This window comes from Camellia sinensis, chromosome 4 (assembly GCF_055761805.1).
Source record: "Camellia sinensis isolate YWXY chromosome 4, ASM5576180v1, whole genome shotgun sequence".
Taxonomy (NCBI): domain Eukaryota; kingdom Viridiplantae; phylum Streptophyta; class Magnoliopsida; order Ericales; family Theaceae; genus Camellia; species Camellia sinensis.
Genome location: NC_138964.1, coordinates 207,829,006 through 207,843,378, shown reverse-complemented (window position 1 = coordinate 207,843,378; position 14,373 = coordinate 207,829,006). Strand labels below are relative to the sequence as shown.

Sequence of the window (14,373 nt, the reverse complement as noted above, 5' to 3'; positions counted from 1 at the left end):
TCCGCACACCTATATTCATTTTTGGGACCATTGCACCTTACTATAAAAAATATTAAAAAAAAATAGCGTAATTTTAATTTTTAAAATCATAATTAAATATAACATGATATATAAATTGAAAATTCCATTAATCATAACTAAAATAATATATCATAATTAAATAAACAAAAAAAATAACATAATTTATTGTGCATATAGTACACCCTTTTATAAATGCATATATTAGAATTTTCCTTTATTTTATGCATATCTTTATTCAAATTTTTGTTTTCACATTAATAGGTTAGTAGTTAAATTATATCGCATGTCAACGTCTTTACATAAATTTTAATTTGAAATATCATTCATCTTGACACTTAATTATCGTTTCTATAACCACTTTAAACGATTAATCAGAATCATCCTTATTCAATTCATACACTATATAATTTCAACTTTATTTTTATTTTTATTTTGATTCAGTGCACACATTTTTATTTTCAAAGTGCCCTCATCTTTCATTCTAAACCCTAACTACCAAGCTACCTTGATCACCGGGTGTCAGTCGTCAACACCAACATCTTTTTCAACAACTCTTAACCTTAATCCTTAACCTTAGCATCCAAGCCACCACAGTTGCCGCCACTACCCACTATTTCCGTCAACATCGATGCTAACATAACCTCTTCCTGATCCCACCTTACGCTACAACCAGTCCTACCTCTCCGCAGTGCCACTCATTCTCTATTGCACCAATAAAATGTAATCACAATAGTTGCAATTACGATGGTAAAAGCTACGAATAATGGGCATGACAGGCATGACAGGAAAAAGTAATGGTGGAACATAATTATAAAGAAAATATTTTTAAAAAAAAATAGTGTTTGGTAGAGTTTTTTAAATATAATTTGAAAGTAAAGTTTTATTTTGAGTTTATGAGTTTTGAAATTATGATTTGAGTATAAAAAATTTGTTTGGTTATGAGTTTTAAAAAGAATTTTGAATTGAGTATTGGAGGGAGTTTTGAGTTTTTGAAATTAGAAAAATTATTTGATTAAACAATTGATAACTTATAACCAAACACACAATCCAAAATTCTATTCAAATCTCATATAAAAATTAAAAAAAAAATGAAAATATTTTTTATTTACAATATAAAAATAACATGTGCCGAAAAAAAAAAAAAAAAAAACAATTCCGGTCAACCGGCCGGACGTCTAGGGAGACGTCTGGAAAAATGACCGAGTTAGCCAAATTTTCTCGCCTGGAAAGGAGTTTTCAAAAATAAATATGAAATTATAATTTAAAAATTTAAAACAAACACCACACTCAAATGTGCAAATAAAAATATGTTTAAAATACATAACCAAACACAGTCTATCATTTTTTCCTTTTGTAATTATGTTTCACGTCTCCTGTGGAGTAATTCTTCTAAACGATAAAGGCCTAAGGCCTCGTTTGACAAGTAATCTTTTTAGTAAAAAAATCAAAAAGTCACTAAAAAAATAAAAAAGTCAACAACTCATACAAAAAAGTTAAAGATTCTATTTCTCTCTATTTTTTGTACATTTTTTTGAAAAAAGTCAAAAAGTTATCCCAAATATATTAATTTTTTTTACATCACATTTTAGTTAAAAAATCAAAAAATTACTAAAAAAACCTATTCTCAAACGAGGCCTAAGCTACTGATAAGCATAGAATAATAGAAAAGGGTGCTTAAAAAAATAAAAAATAAAACCGTCTTCAAATTTGTTTCTATGATTAAGATTTGTTTTAGAAAGATGATTAAAAATTAATTTTTTGACTTTTTAAAAAAAACATATGTAAAAAATATATGAAATAATATGACTTAAAATTAGTTAAAAGTTGACTTTTGACTACTAACTCACTTCTCAAAAGAATCCTAAATGGTTATTGCAAGCTAGGGGTTTAAAATTGTATGACATCTTTATTTTTCAAATTTTTGGTTTTCACATCTAAATGCATCTATGTTAGCTTATTTTTCCTACGAAGAAGAATATCATAAATGTGAGTGTGCCAGTAAAAATTGAAAATCCTTACAGATTAAATTCAAACCAATTATCAAGTAATTACGTTGACGGTTCTTTTGCCTCAATGAAGAGGACTTCACAATTGCTAAGTGTAGAGAAAAGAAAAATTAAAAAAAGGAGGGAGACGAAGAAAGATAATTGAGTGAACAATCAGTGTGATTTAGTGAACAATCAAACTAACTATTAATTTACCTCTACTCTTATGTTTCGAAAATGAAGTTCATAAGATAAAATGCAGAGAACTTACCTCTATTCCTATGCTTCGAAAAAGAAGTGCATTAAATAAAGTGCAGGAAATATAAATGACAAGAAAAATAAAAATCAATTGTCTTTGATTTGAATTCTGAATCCTTTACAATGTAGCTATAAATGGCTATTTATAGGAAAACAAGTGAAGGGAAAAACTACCTAAAACTACCCATTCTTCCATCTTCTCCATTTCATACTTCATGATCTTCCATAACTTCCTTCAACCTTCACTTCATGTTCCATGTTCTCAATTCTATTCTCCATCATCTTTCTACATTTTATAATTTCTCATAATTTCTGAAGGAGTAGAAGTGTGCTATATATCCAGAAATTTTATAAATAATAAATAATAAAATTACAAATTTATGATGTTAACAATCTCGTAATCATTAAATTATGCACAAGTTTTAGATAATTTGATAGTTAAAGATAATTAATAATGTATTAAAACAATGGCAGAAATTTTTTAAAACTCTGAAAGTGTTTCATTTGACTACTTGTTAACTATTTTTTTTATTGGCTTTTATGCACAACAAAAAAAACTTATATCAGTGCAATACACAACTATACGGGTAGAAACAAATCTCAATGAGATTGGGAAGACGAACAGTCCTAAAATAAGTTCATTTCACATTCCTTCAAATATATTTATTAACATGACATCAACATTTAACATGATCTATTTACAAATGTATCATAAATGTGATAAACATAACATGATTAATGAATGAGTTTGTCCTATGCGACACATTTTCAATCTATTTAATCAGTTAACAAATAAATAAATTTATGTTGATCTCACTTTCATGTATGATTAGTATCAAGGATGTAAACGGATAAAGCCAAGTCAAACTTTACAGGACTCGAACTCAATTGTTCAACTCGAGTTAAGCTCAATAACCTTGGCTCATTTATATTAGTAATAAAACTCAAGCTCGGCTTAAAGCTAAATAAATTTTTTTCTTTACTATTGTTTACACTATTTAAATAAAAACAAACGAGCTAATCTTACTTGAGCTTGGAATCAATAAGTTTACAAAATACACTTAAGGCCTATTTTGAAAAATAGGTTAAAACTATTTTTTTGTTTTTTGTTTTTTTTTGTTTTTTTAAATGTGAAAAAAAAAATGTTACCCAAAAAAATCAAGAAACTAATAAGCTGACTTTTAACTTTATTCTCAAAATTAGTATATTACACATGTTATGCACGGGTGTCACGACCCAAATCTGCCCCTATAGGTTTAGTATCGCAACCGGCCAGTAATCCTTGGATTACCAAAGGCCTCATGACAAATTAACAAATAGATAGGGGCTGCAGAAGCAAATATACAAAATAGATAAGGTCCAATGAGCTGTGATAACATACATGAGACAGTAAAGCTTGAAACTTTTACAAAATGCGGGCGAAGTCAACACACATGATATATATACACAACACACCTAGGCGTTCAGGACAAAAGTCTCGCCCGCAACTTAACAACAACATAGTCTAATACAGGTTACAAAAACAGCCATAAAACCGAACTTCATCAGAAACCTCCTCGGGAGGCGTAAAGGCTGGCTGACAGAAACAGAACGTAGGCCGTCAACTCTGGCCCTGGTCACGTGCTGGCCCACCTACATACATAATATAAACAGTGAGCGGAAGTCCAGTGAATAATAACGGAGTAAAGGGTTTTAATGAATAAGTCCGTACAAATTCAGAAATCACAGTTCAGTTTCGCATCAAATTCATAATCTTGTCCAGATCACATACAGAAATCATAAGTCATGCTAGAGCATACGTGGTACATCCATTAGTGCTAACAGAACAGATACAGAACAGATGCAGAACATGTGGGGGTTATAAATAACCAGTTCCATAAAGGAACCTCCGGATCTGGGTAACAGAGAATAAACATGCTGAGTCCCATGATGGAGCCTCCAGTACGGGGTAATAGAGTGCAGACATATTAAGTTCCATGATGGAACCTACGATACCGGGTAACAATTAACAGATATCACATGATGCTAAAGATGCCACGAATACATATAAAAAATTGGACAATCATTCATTGTACAGAACATAGTACTTCAGAAAGCAGATCTTATTTTATCACACAGAAAATAAATACAGTCGAACATAACTTTACTAAGTTATTGCTCACAGTTGGCTTCGAGGCAAATAGGCGGAGCAGATTAGTCAAACGGTATACGGCACGTGACCTACATGAACACACATACGAATACACGCTTGAAACACACGTTTGAATTGTACATAACTTATTTCGTTGTTCTTAGTGCGCTTCTAGTCTTTAATCCTCATTATAGAGTCTTAAACATGGCCTAGGAATGCCTAGGATGGAATGAGAATACAAAAATGTATTGGAAAACATTTTGCAAAACTTGCTGAAAATAAGGTCTACGCTTGAGCGTGGATTTCCTCGCTACGCTCGAGCGAACATGCAAACAATGAAGCTCCGCTCGAGCGTGACCTTCCCTGCTCGAGCGGACTGCAAACTTTTGAAAAAGTACTGGTTGCAAGATTTTCATGCTCGATGGATGCTCGATCCCCACTCGAGCGTGAGACTCAAACCCTCGCTTGAGCGTGGATTCCCTCGCTCGAGCGGACTGCAAAACACACAAACTTCTGGATATATGCATTTCATGCTCGAGCGTGACATCGACGCTTGAGCGGAAGTGCATGTACTCAGAGTGCACGCTCGAGCGTGAAGTTCCTCGCTCGAGCGTGGATCAAATTTCTGGAATTTCCAGATTTGATCGCCAAGCTCAAAATCAACCTCAAATGCATCAAACTCAATTTTCTGGGCCCAAAACTTTGGAAAACACTTAGAAGCTTATGAAATAACATGTTTAAATGATCATAACAAGAAATCATGGCCAAAAAACATGTCAATTGAACAAAAACTCAACGTGAAACTCAAGGATAATTCATGAACATGACTTGAATGCAATTTTTTGAACCAAAGTTTCCCAAAACATGACCAAATGCAATGTTCAACTCGAAAACATGATCAACTATGATAATACGACATAGAACATGAAGAATTTCAAAAATAAAGCTTGGATTATGACATGCATGCAAGAGTTCTTTAGGAAAATAACCTAAAATGCCATGAATTACACATGCATGTATGCATGAGCTTCAATTCTCCAATCTTAGCTTAATTGACCATCTAACCTTCTTGAGTTCATTTACTTAATGTCTTAAATACAAAGTTTAAGAGTATAGTTCTTACCTAAGGTTGATTTTAAGTGTGATCCTAACCCAAAGCTTCAAATTGTCTCCAATCTCATAGTCAATTCTTTATTTGAGCTTAACCTCCCTCTACTCTTCCTCTCTCACGTTTTTCCCTTTAGAATAGGCTCAAAGTGCTTTAAAATCATGGAAATGAGATGAGTGGAGTGTCAAAATAGCCTTATAGGTAGTAATTTATCAAAACTAATCAAATGACATTATTTTAATCAAATTAAATCGCTTCGAACTGAATTTTAATTAAGCCTACCATAAATTCCTATAAATCCTAATTAGCACATAAATCAAGTCAATTTCTGGTTCGGACCCCGATAAGACTTTCAATTCGCAAATCGAAACTAAAACATGAACAGATCTTCCTACGCCTAACAGATATAAACACAAACAATGCAACACACATGCAGTTTAATTCAGAATTTCACCTTAATCACTAATTAGGCATAATTAATCATGGATTAACGTTAATCAGGGGTCGGGGTTGTTACAACGGGATTTTGTGATTTAAAATGAGTTATTGTGAAAAAAAATTGTATTTGGTTATTCCTTATCAAATGATTACATATACGACTATCTTATACGTTGATTTATGAATTTGTCAGCTATCCATTTCCAAGGGTAACATGATATTACTTCCCCTGAAAATACTTGTCAAGTCTCCACCATTCACCGATAATTATCTCTTTAATTTTCATCTCATCTTTATTGACCACTTATTGACTCTTATTTAAAGCAATTTTACTATGCGATCACCCTTACTTTTAATTTCATTTTCTTACCTTCCCTCCAAGTCGACATTTACCCCTACCTGCAACCTCTTTTATCTAATCTTAAGTTGCCTTCACTCTTGTAACAACCCTCATACTGTTTACCGATTAATGACTGATTGATTGCCGATAACCATCAATTACCGTTAAACTGAATTGATCATGACTGATAATGGAACTGATTAAAAGTACTGAACTGACTGACCGAAATTGAAACTGAATGGAATGAATACATCTGTTTGAATTGCATTTTATCTGTTGACTGTTTGTTGATCTGTTCATGCTTATATGTTTAAACTGCTAATTGAAGGCCTTATCGGCGGCCGAATCCGGAATTGATTAATGTTTTATGATCGTCACAATTAATGTGATTTTATGGTGTATTTACCTGAAAACTGATTAGGTATGATTAAATTAGATTAAAATAAGCTAATTAAAGAGTTGGACTTAATTACCATTTTGCCACCCTTAGTGGCCCACTCAATATAACATATTTGAGCCTCAATATACACTTAGGCAACATTTTGCTCAGCCATTTTCTTGCTCTAGCCGACCAAGAGAGGGAGAGAGTGAGAGAACTTGGAATTTATCTTGAAGAATTGCTTGGATTAGTGTAGATTTCACATATGAGCCCCTAAACCTTGAATACAAGACTAAGGTAGGAAACTCACCTTCTTATTGTTGCCATTGAGCTAGTTCTTGCATGAGTCATGCTTCATTGTAGAACTAAGTCATATTTTGGCTCATTGTTGTTGATTTGAAGCTCATTTCATGCATGCATGTTTGTATTGTAGATGTTTGAGTTGTTTTCATGGCAAAATGTTACATGCATGTTCATAATCATGTTTAAGTCCATGATTTCACCATGTTTTGAAAAGAATTGGCTCCTTAGAGCATCAAATTGAAGCTTTGAAATGATTTGAATTCATGCATGTTTGCATGTCATGTTTGAGGATTGTTCTTGGAAAATGGTTTGAAATTGGGTTTGAATTAAAAACCCTTGGGCTTTGATTTCTCAAATTGAGCTTTGAACTATGATATTCTATATGTTTATAAGAGTTTTCTAGAAAATGAGCCCAAGAGGATCGGTTTTGAGTTGTTAACAACTTGGTTTTGAGCTTGGAGGTGCAATCTGGGTTTTCCAGATTTCGCACTTCCGCTCGAGCGGGGGAAGTGCCGCTCGAGCGTGGAATCCGAGCATCCAGCATCTCTCTGCACTGTTTTACAGTCCGCTCGAGCGGAGGATTGGGCGCTCGAGCGGAGTCATGTCTCAAGCTCGAGCGGGCGTCGAGCGGAGATTTCACCCATCCAGTACTTTTACAGTACGCTCGAGCGGGAAAGTTGACGCTCGAGCGTGAACCTTTGTTGCATGACCGCTCGAGCGGGGAAACCTGCGCTCGAGCGGGACTCTGTTTTTCTGAAAATGCTTTTAAATGTACATCTGTGCATCCTCATCTCATTCTAGGCATTCTTAGGCCTAGTTTAAGACATCTTATTGAGGATATAGATGTAGAACACACCGAGGCATTAGGGATTAAGTTGTTATCTTTCCCAACTGTGTAGCTTAGTGTGTTCAATCTGTTAACTGTGTAGGGTTGGCGACTGGGGAGACACGCTCTAGCCTACTGTAGCCCAAACTCTGTGAGTAACAATTGTGTAAAGATATGTTCAACTGATTATCTTCTGAATACTGAACTGAACTGTTTACTGAACTGATATTGTTTACTGAATGAATGTATGTCCTATATTCTGAACTGTACTGTGGCATCCTTAGCAACTACTGTTACTGTTACTGTTACAGAGATCTCTGTCGGTTCCCTCGTGGAACCACTACTGTTTACTGACTGATGGCCATCATTACTGTTCGGTCTTTAAGACCTACTGTTTACTGCTATGCTAATGGATGTACCACATATGACTGAATAACTGTTCTGACCGAAAGACTGAAGTATTGTTTAATGAACTGATTTCATTACTGTGAGGACATTCATTCTTAACCCCTTTACGCATTATGTTATTCACTGGGCTTTAGCTCACTGTTTATATATATATGTAGGTGCTCAGCCACCAGACCGGAGCTAGGAGCGTGGGTTAGACTCCAGTTTTGTCAAGCCAGCCTATGTGTGTAGACAAGCCCGCGGGGGACCTCGCTATAGCTCGGACTCGACTTCGTCAGTCACGGTTCTAAGTCTGAACCAAAGAGTCCAAATCCGGCAAATCGTTTTGAGAAAAACAGATTTTTTGAAAGAAGCGCCGAACATGGACTGCTTTGCCAGATACAGAGTCGCCACCTAAATATTTTATTTTTGGGAAATTTAGGAAACCCTGACTCGGTGCCAAAAGGCCACGTGTCCGTCATCACCAAAGTTGCCTCGGCTCGGGAACTTGGGTACGATTGGAGAAGGTCACTTCGTGAGCACCCCCGCTCGCCCGGTCATAGACCGGCCTCTACTAACCATGATATCAATTTTTGAAAACATTGTGAGTTCTTATTCCGGTTATTAGCGTAGGTTACTATGTGATGCGCACAGCATACAAGTATAGACTGAGTTGCCTGAATTGGAACAAAACATTTTATGTTTGTTTTTTGAAAGAGGTTTTGCTACCCGTAGGTAGGCTTGAAACATTTGATGATTTACTCCAATTCAGATAACCCAGCCTTCACCCACAGGCATTCAGGCAGTTATATCAGATAAGCACATAGCCTCATGGTAAGCATGCTATTCATGGCAGCACTCACACGCATGCAATGATGCTAAAGCATAAAACTTACCGAGTACTCACTACAGGAAATATATGATTTTACGGCGTTTATTTAACGGCGTTTTTTTAAACGTCACTATTTCTAACATTTAACGACGTTTTATAAACGTCATATTTTATTTTAATTAAAACGGTACCGTTTAAGTAATCCAAGTCGTTTGAAAAGCGCCTCCAAATGTGTTTCTCTCTCTCTCTTCAGACCCTCCAATCTCTCACCAACGTATTTGAATCTGAGAAACCCTAGAGTCTTAGAGAAACCGATCCCTCAAATCTCTCACTCGTTCTCTCTCTCTCTCTAAACCCTTCAGCTCCTTCAACTTAATTCAACCTTCTTCGCTCGGTGATTCATCATTTGGTCGATCCAATCTCAGAATGATTTTGATTTCGAAGCTCCACAATCACCGCCACCGCCACCCCCATCTGCATCTGCATCTGCATCGTCTACTAACCATCTGCACGATTTTGATTTCAATCCAATCTCAGTTTCGTCGATTCTTCTCTCTCTCTCGATCTCTGCCTGTCTCTGTCTCCCTCTCTCTCGATCTCGTTCTCTCTCGCACAGTCTCGTTCTCTGTGTATACATTATCTGTACTTTTTTTTGGATAATTTTTTTGTCCTAAAAAACTCTCTATACAAGTATATATATGAATTTTTATATGTATCTCTATGTATTAATTGAATAATCATCCTTATTTTGTTTTCAGGCTCTCGAATGATCCAATCGTTGATCGGCAGTGACGGAAAAAATCAACTCCTGTGAGAAAAGAAACCCTAACTTTCTCATTGGAGGTAAGTTCTAATATATTTGTTTACATGTTTGTTCTGTTTTTGATCTTGTTTAGATTTGTATTGAACAACTCTATTTAGATTTGTTTACTCAATACACTGATGAGAATCTACTTGAATTTGGTTTCTCTTACTTTTCTGGAGCTATATTCTTTTGTCTATAATGCTTCTAAATATGAGGATACATTGGTTTATGTCAATTTCTATGTATCAAAATATATTTTGGTTTATTTAGATGATAAACATTAATTGGAGAACTCAGTAGTGATTAGCAGTCTGTCTATTGGTTAATTTGGGTATTGACTTAAATTTGATTTTTTTTTTTTTCTATCACTCATCTATCTTTGGTTATAATTTTTCACAATATTGTATTGAAGGTCATCAGCCAAAGCTGGGTTTGGCTGGAACAGGTTTGTCATTGATTTATTGATTGAAAAGGAATTACATAATAAAATGTTGACCTAGAACCAGGTTCCTCCTTCCCGTTCTCTTAGTAGCATCATAATAGTGCTATTATTTATCTTGTTTGTTTGTGTTTGTATTGTTTCTTTGTTTTTATTTGTTTTGGAAAATAGATTATGCAAGAATACAAATATGGAGCACAAATACAACACCATCAAGATGATTTAAAAATAAATAAATAAAAAATCATGACACTGTCACGAAGATAAATAGGACCTTGGCTTCATTATTCAGTGGTTGCTTCTTTGATCAATTTTTCCCTTAATTTTGTTTTCTCTTCGTGGTTCACTTTAGATGTGAAATTTTCTTAGATCATTATAGTCTTATCAAATGCTATTGGTGCTGGCAACTTCACAATAAATGTTGGTCCAGTTTCAAGCATTGTCATTTCAAATAAGTTGAATGGCGTAAACATCTTGAAGGTAATGCAGTCATTTTGTTTTAAGAGGAAGTTTACCTTACTGTTTGTATTTTTTAGGTAATTTGTTGGATGTTGTTGAGAAGGTACAGGTACAGGTACTGTTTTAGGTAATTTTCTCTAGTTCTTCCACACTTTCGTCTATGCTCTGAAGTCTTTCATGTGTAGGGCTGTGAGAGAGAAGTTACAGAGTCTGCAAATGGTGTCTCAGAAAGATAGATAAAAAGAACAGAGAAAAAGAAAATGGTTCATCTGACTAGAACCCTTCATATATTGGATTATCGAGAATATGCATAATCACATGAAACTCTTCGAAGCCAATTCATACAACAAAACAGCCGTCATAGCTTTTTTCTTTTGTACTTGAATTATTATTTTTTATAATGGTAGCAAGTCTATGCTATGAAGCACCCCTTGTGAATACTTCATTTCCAATTATTGAAATTTATGTCATTGTTGAATTATTATGAAGTGTTGCTATCTGTGATCTGTTTCAGAGCCTGTTCATTTTCCTGCTATGGCTTTGGTTGGTAGACTTGCAGTTTATTACCTTGGGACAATGAGAGGAAAAAAAACTAATTCATGCTTTATTCTGTGTGTTCAGCCTCTTGCAACATGCATGCACAATCTACAACTTGGGAAAATGGCAGTTGGACTGCAAATTTCAGAACCCTGGCTTCGTGAATATCAGGTTTGTTTTAGATCTTCTAATGAATTTACTATCTCTTCGTCTTTTTTTTCCCCCCCCCTTTCTTTTTGTTTTTTAATTCACATTCATTTATGATTGTTCTAACAAATTTACTGTGTCTTGGTCCCTTTTTTTTCTTACTTTTTTTAATTCACATTCATTTATGATTTGTTATGTTTAAATGATCTAGAGGAAAAGTGTAGAACTATGAATTCAATATGAATGCATGAATCAACATATATGTAAAGGATTGTACCAAAAAAACATATATGTAAAGGAGCTAGCATGTGCCATTTGCACAAACATTATTCACATACTGAGAGGAAAGGAGTAAAGTTGAAGTTATATGCCCTGGGGCTCTAACTCAGAACTCAGAATTGCTATATAAGCAAAACTTGATTGTCTCCAATGTGATATATAGGGGATGCAAGGCAAAACTTGACTGCCATAGAGGAGCCTCAGAAAAACTTAAAATATTACCAGTTTCACTATCTAACAGTTTTCTACTATACGAGTAGCCTTGTTATGCATTTGAAGGCACGTGTTTTATAATCCAAGGTTGTCATGGGCATGTATGTTAACAGTCTTATGTGTGAGCTCCATACCCAATTCTGGTTTTATTTCTATATTTGGTTTTTCCTTCTTTTATGTGAATGGACTTTTCTCGTGGATCTTTCTATCTCATTAAGTCCAGTGCGTAGTTGTTTCATGTTATTTGAACTCTTCAAATTGTGAAATATCGAGTACTTCCTTTCTAGTTTACTTTTGTTGAAGCAAGTGGAGATTTGGTACTAAATTTTCATGGATTTCATTTTGGTAATGATCTAGTGAAAATTACAGGTGGTTTTGTTCATCCATAAAACTAATTACCGATCCTTCTGTTGACTGTTTACTGTTTACTTATTTATTATTGCATTGCAGGTTCTTCCATTGAGAACCCATCCACAAATGCAGATGAGCTCATTCGGTGGGTATATTCTAAGGGGTACTAGGACATGTAGCGATGACCAGCCACAACTGAAGTAATTGCTTCAATTTTTGACCACAAATTTTTTTTTTTAGGGGAGCAATTGCCCACATCTCATAATGTATAATTTCTTTGATAAGAAGTGTACACTAGCTTTTCAATTGCAAATTTAAGAGTTTCATTTGAACAATAAATTGTGCTTGAAGTTTCATCCATATTAAACTGTGATAGAGGACATCACTTATGTGTTCCTTGAAAATTCTGAATTCAGGTCATTATCTTCTAGCTAATTCTTTCATAGTTTAACCATGTTCTGCAAGTTAGTTGCTACTCCAGATTATCAAGAGTGTGCTTGATCCTTGTGAGGATGAAAATGATGACATTCAAGATGATGATGTGAGCTTGGGGGCTGATTTTGTACAAAAGAGTGTTCTGAATTTCATTTCATTTCATGTTTTGGTCAATTTCACGTATATATTATGTGTGTATGCAGTGTAATTCTTAACTAAAATTTTGTATTTGTGGTTGTGTTATTGGGAAACAGATAGCAAAGTTCTGATGGAGGTCTGGTTGGTTGTGAAAACAGTGATACTGGGGAACCAGCAATGGAGATTCTTGAAGAAAGGATAGTACAGAATGGAGCAATATCTTTCTCCAGGGGGGCAGAAGCCTTTGAGAATGAGAAGCAAGAATCTGGGGAAATTGAGTCTGGTAATCTGGAGGGAACAGAGGGTCAGCACCCAAGTGTTTCTAGCTCTGGAAAGGGCGAAGATTTTGAATGTGGAACAAATGATGCAGAAGTCAACATTGATTCCGAATCCAAACCTGTAGTTCATGAAGAAACTGTGGTGATGAGCACTGATGTTTCAGATACGGTGAAGCCACTGAACTTCGATGAATTTAATTCAGCAGCAGAGTTGGAGGTATTATGACCAACTTTTCTTTCTGTTTATATGTGTGAAGTAAATTGGTTTTGATTGCCTTGCTTTCGGATTAAACTGGGAAATTTTTTCTTAAAACAATCAAGGGACTGATGGTCTCTTCCATGAAGTTGTCAACTGCAATGCATTCTGCAAAAGAAGAAGATAATAGCCTGTTAGTTGAAACTGTGTCTGTTCTTGAACCGTGTTTATTGAATAACGTGTCTCTCTGATTTCATAATGTCCTATAGAGAGGGAAAGAAACAGCATAAAGTTATAATTTGCAAAATTTCACATTGCACTTGTAAAATTATCTTGCCAGTTTTATATTTATGATGTCTTATTGTAGTCCATTATAAAGCTGACACAGGCCGTCTACTTTTGCAGCGTTGACAGCAACTAACATTTCGAATTTTTCTGGTATGATCTTTTAGGTTCTTGGTATGGAAAGGTTAAAATCGGAGCTGCAATCACGTGGGTTGAAATGCGGGGGTACATTGCAAGAGCGTGCTGCCAGGCTCTTCCTTCTCAAAACCACACCTTTGGAGAAGCTTCCAAAAAAGCTGCTTGCTAAGAAATGAGATATCACATCCCTCTGATAACTTTGTTTTGTTGTGGGTGAATTTGTACCTTGTGATGTCCATTTTGAAGTCTCTTTACTCCTTTTTTGATTGGTCATGTAGTTTATGTAAGCCTTGATGTTCATGTTGGGAACCCAGGGGAAGCAATCCAATTTTCAACATGGGAGTATGTTTTTAGTGTCCAATTTTCTCTAAACTTTGGAGTGTATACTTTTAATTATATGCTCATAATTACATATTACCTATAAATAAAAAAAAGATTCACGATTATAGAGATAGTGTTGCATTCATCACCATTGGATTGACTTCTTCTGCAGTGATGGCTCTGCCTCTAGCTGTGAATCTGTGGTTGCTGCAGCTGGGTATGTATGTATCTTAGCAGCCTCACATGCAGGCTGATCAGGTGCGTGGACTAAGTTTGAGAGAAATCGGAGGTGGTTTTCCAAAACACCATCGTGCTCCATCTCTTCACACACACAAAGTAGACAT

The 14,373-nt window shown here is 35.0% G+C and overlaps 1 protein-coding gene and 1 long non-coding RNA gene across 2 annotated transcripts; both read left to right on the top strand.

Annotated features, from left to right (window-relative positions):
• The first annotated feature begins 9,183 nt into the window (after nt 1-9,183).
• On the top strand, nt 9,184-12,591 carry LOC114280004 (uncharacterized). Its single transcript, XR_014328298.1, has 4 exons — nt 9,184-9,544; nt 9,767-9,851; nt 11,333-11,419; nt 12,338-12,591. It is a non-coding gene; the product is annotated as an uncharacterized LOC114280004 (long non-coding RNA).
• A 336-nt stretch (nt 12,592-12,927) lies between these two features.
• LOC145789866 (uncharacterized) lies at nt 12,928-14,026 on the top strand. Its single transcript, XM_082867408.1, has 2 exons — nt 12,928-13,306; nt 13,738-14,026. The coding sequence occupies exons 1-2, from the start codon at nt 12,989-12,991 to the stop codon at nt 13,882-13,884; spliced, it is 465 nt and encodes a 154-aa protein (XP_082723534.1). The 5' UTR covers nt 12,928-12,988; the 3' UTR covers nt 13,885-14,026.
• Nucleotides 14,027-14,373: the final 347 nt, after the last annotated feature.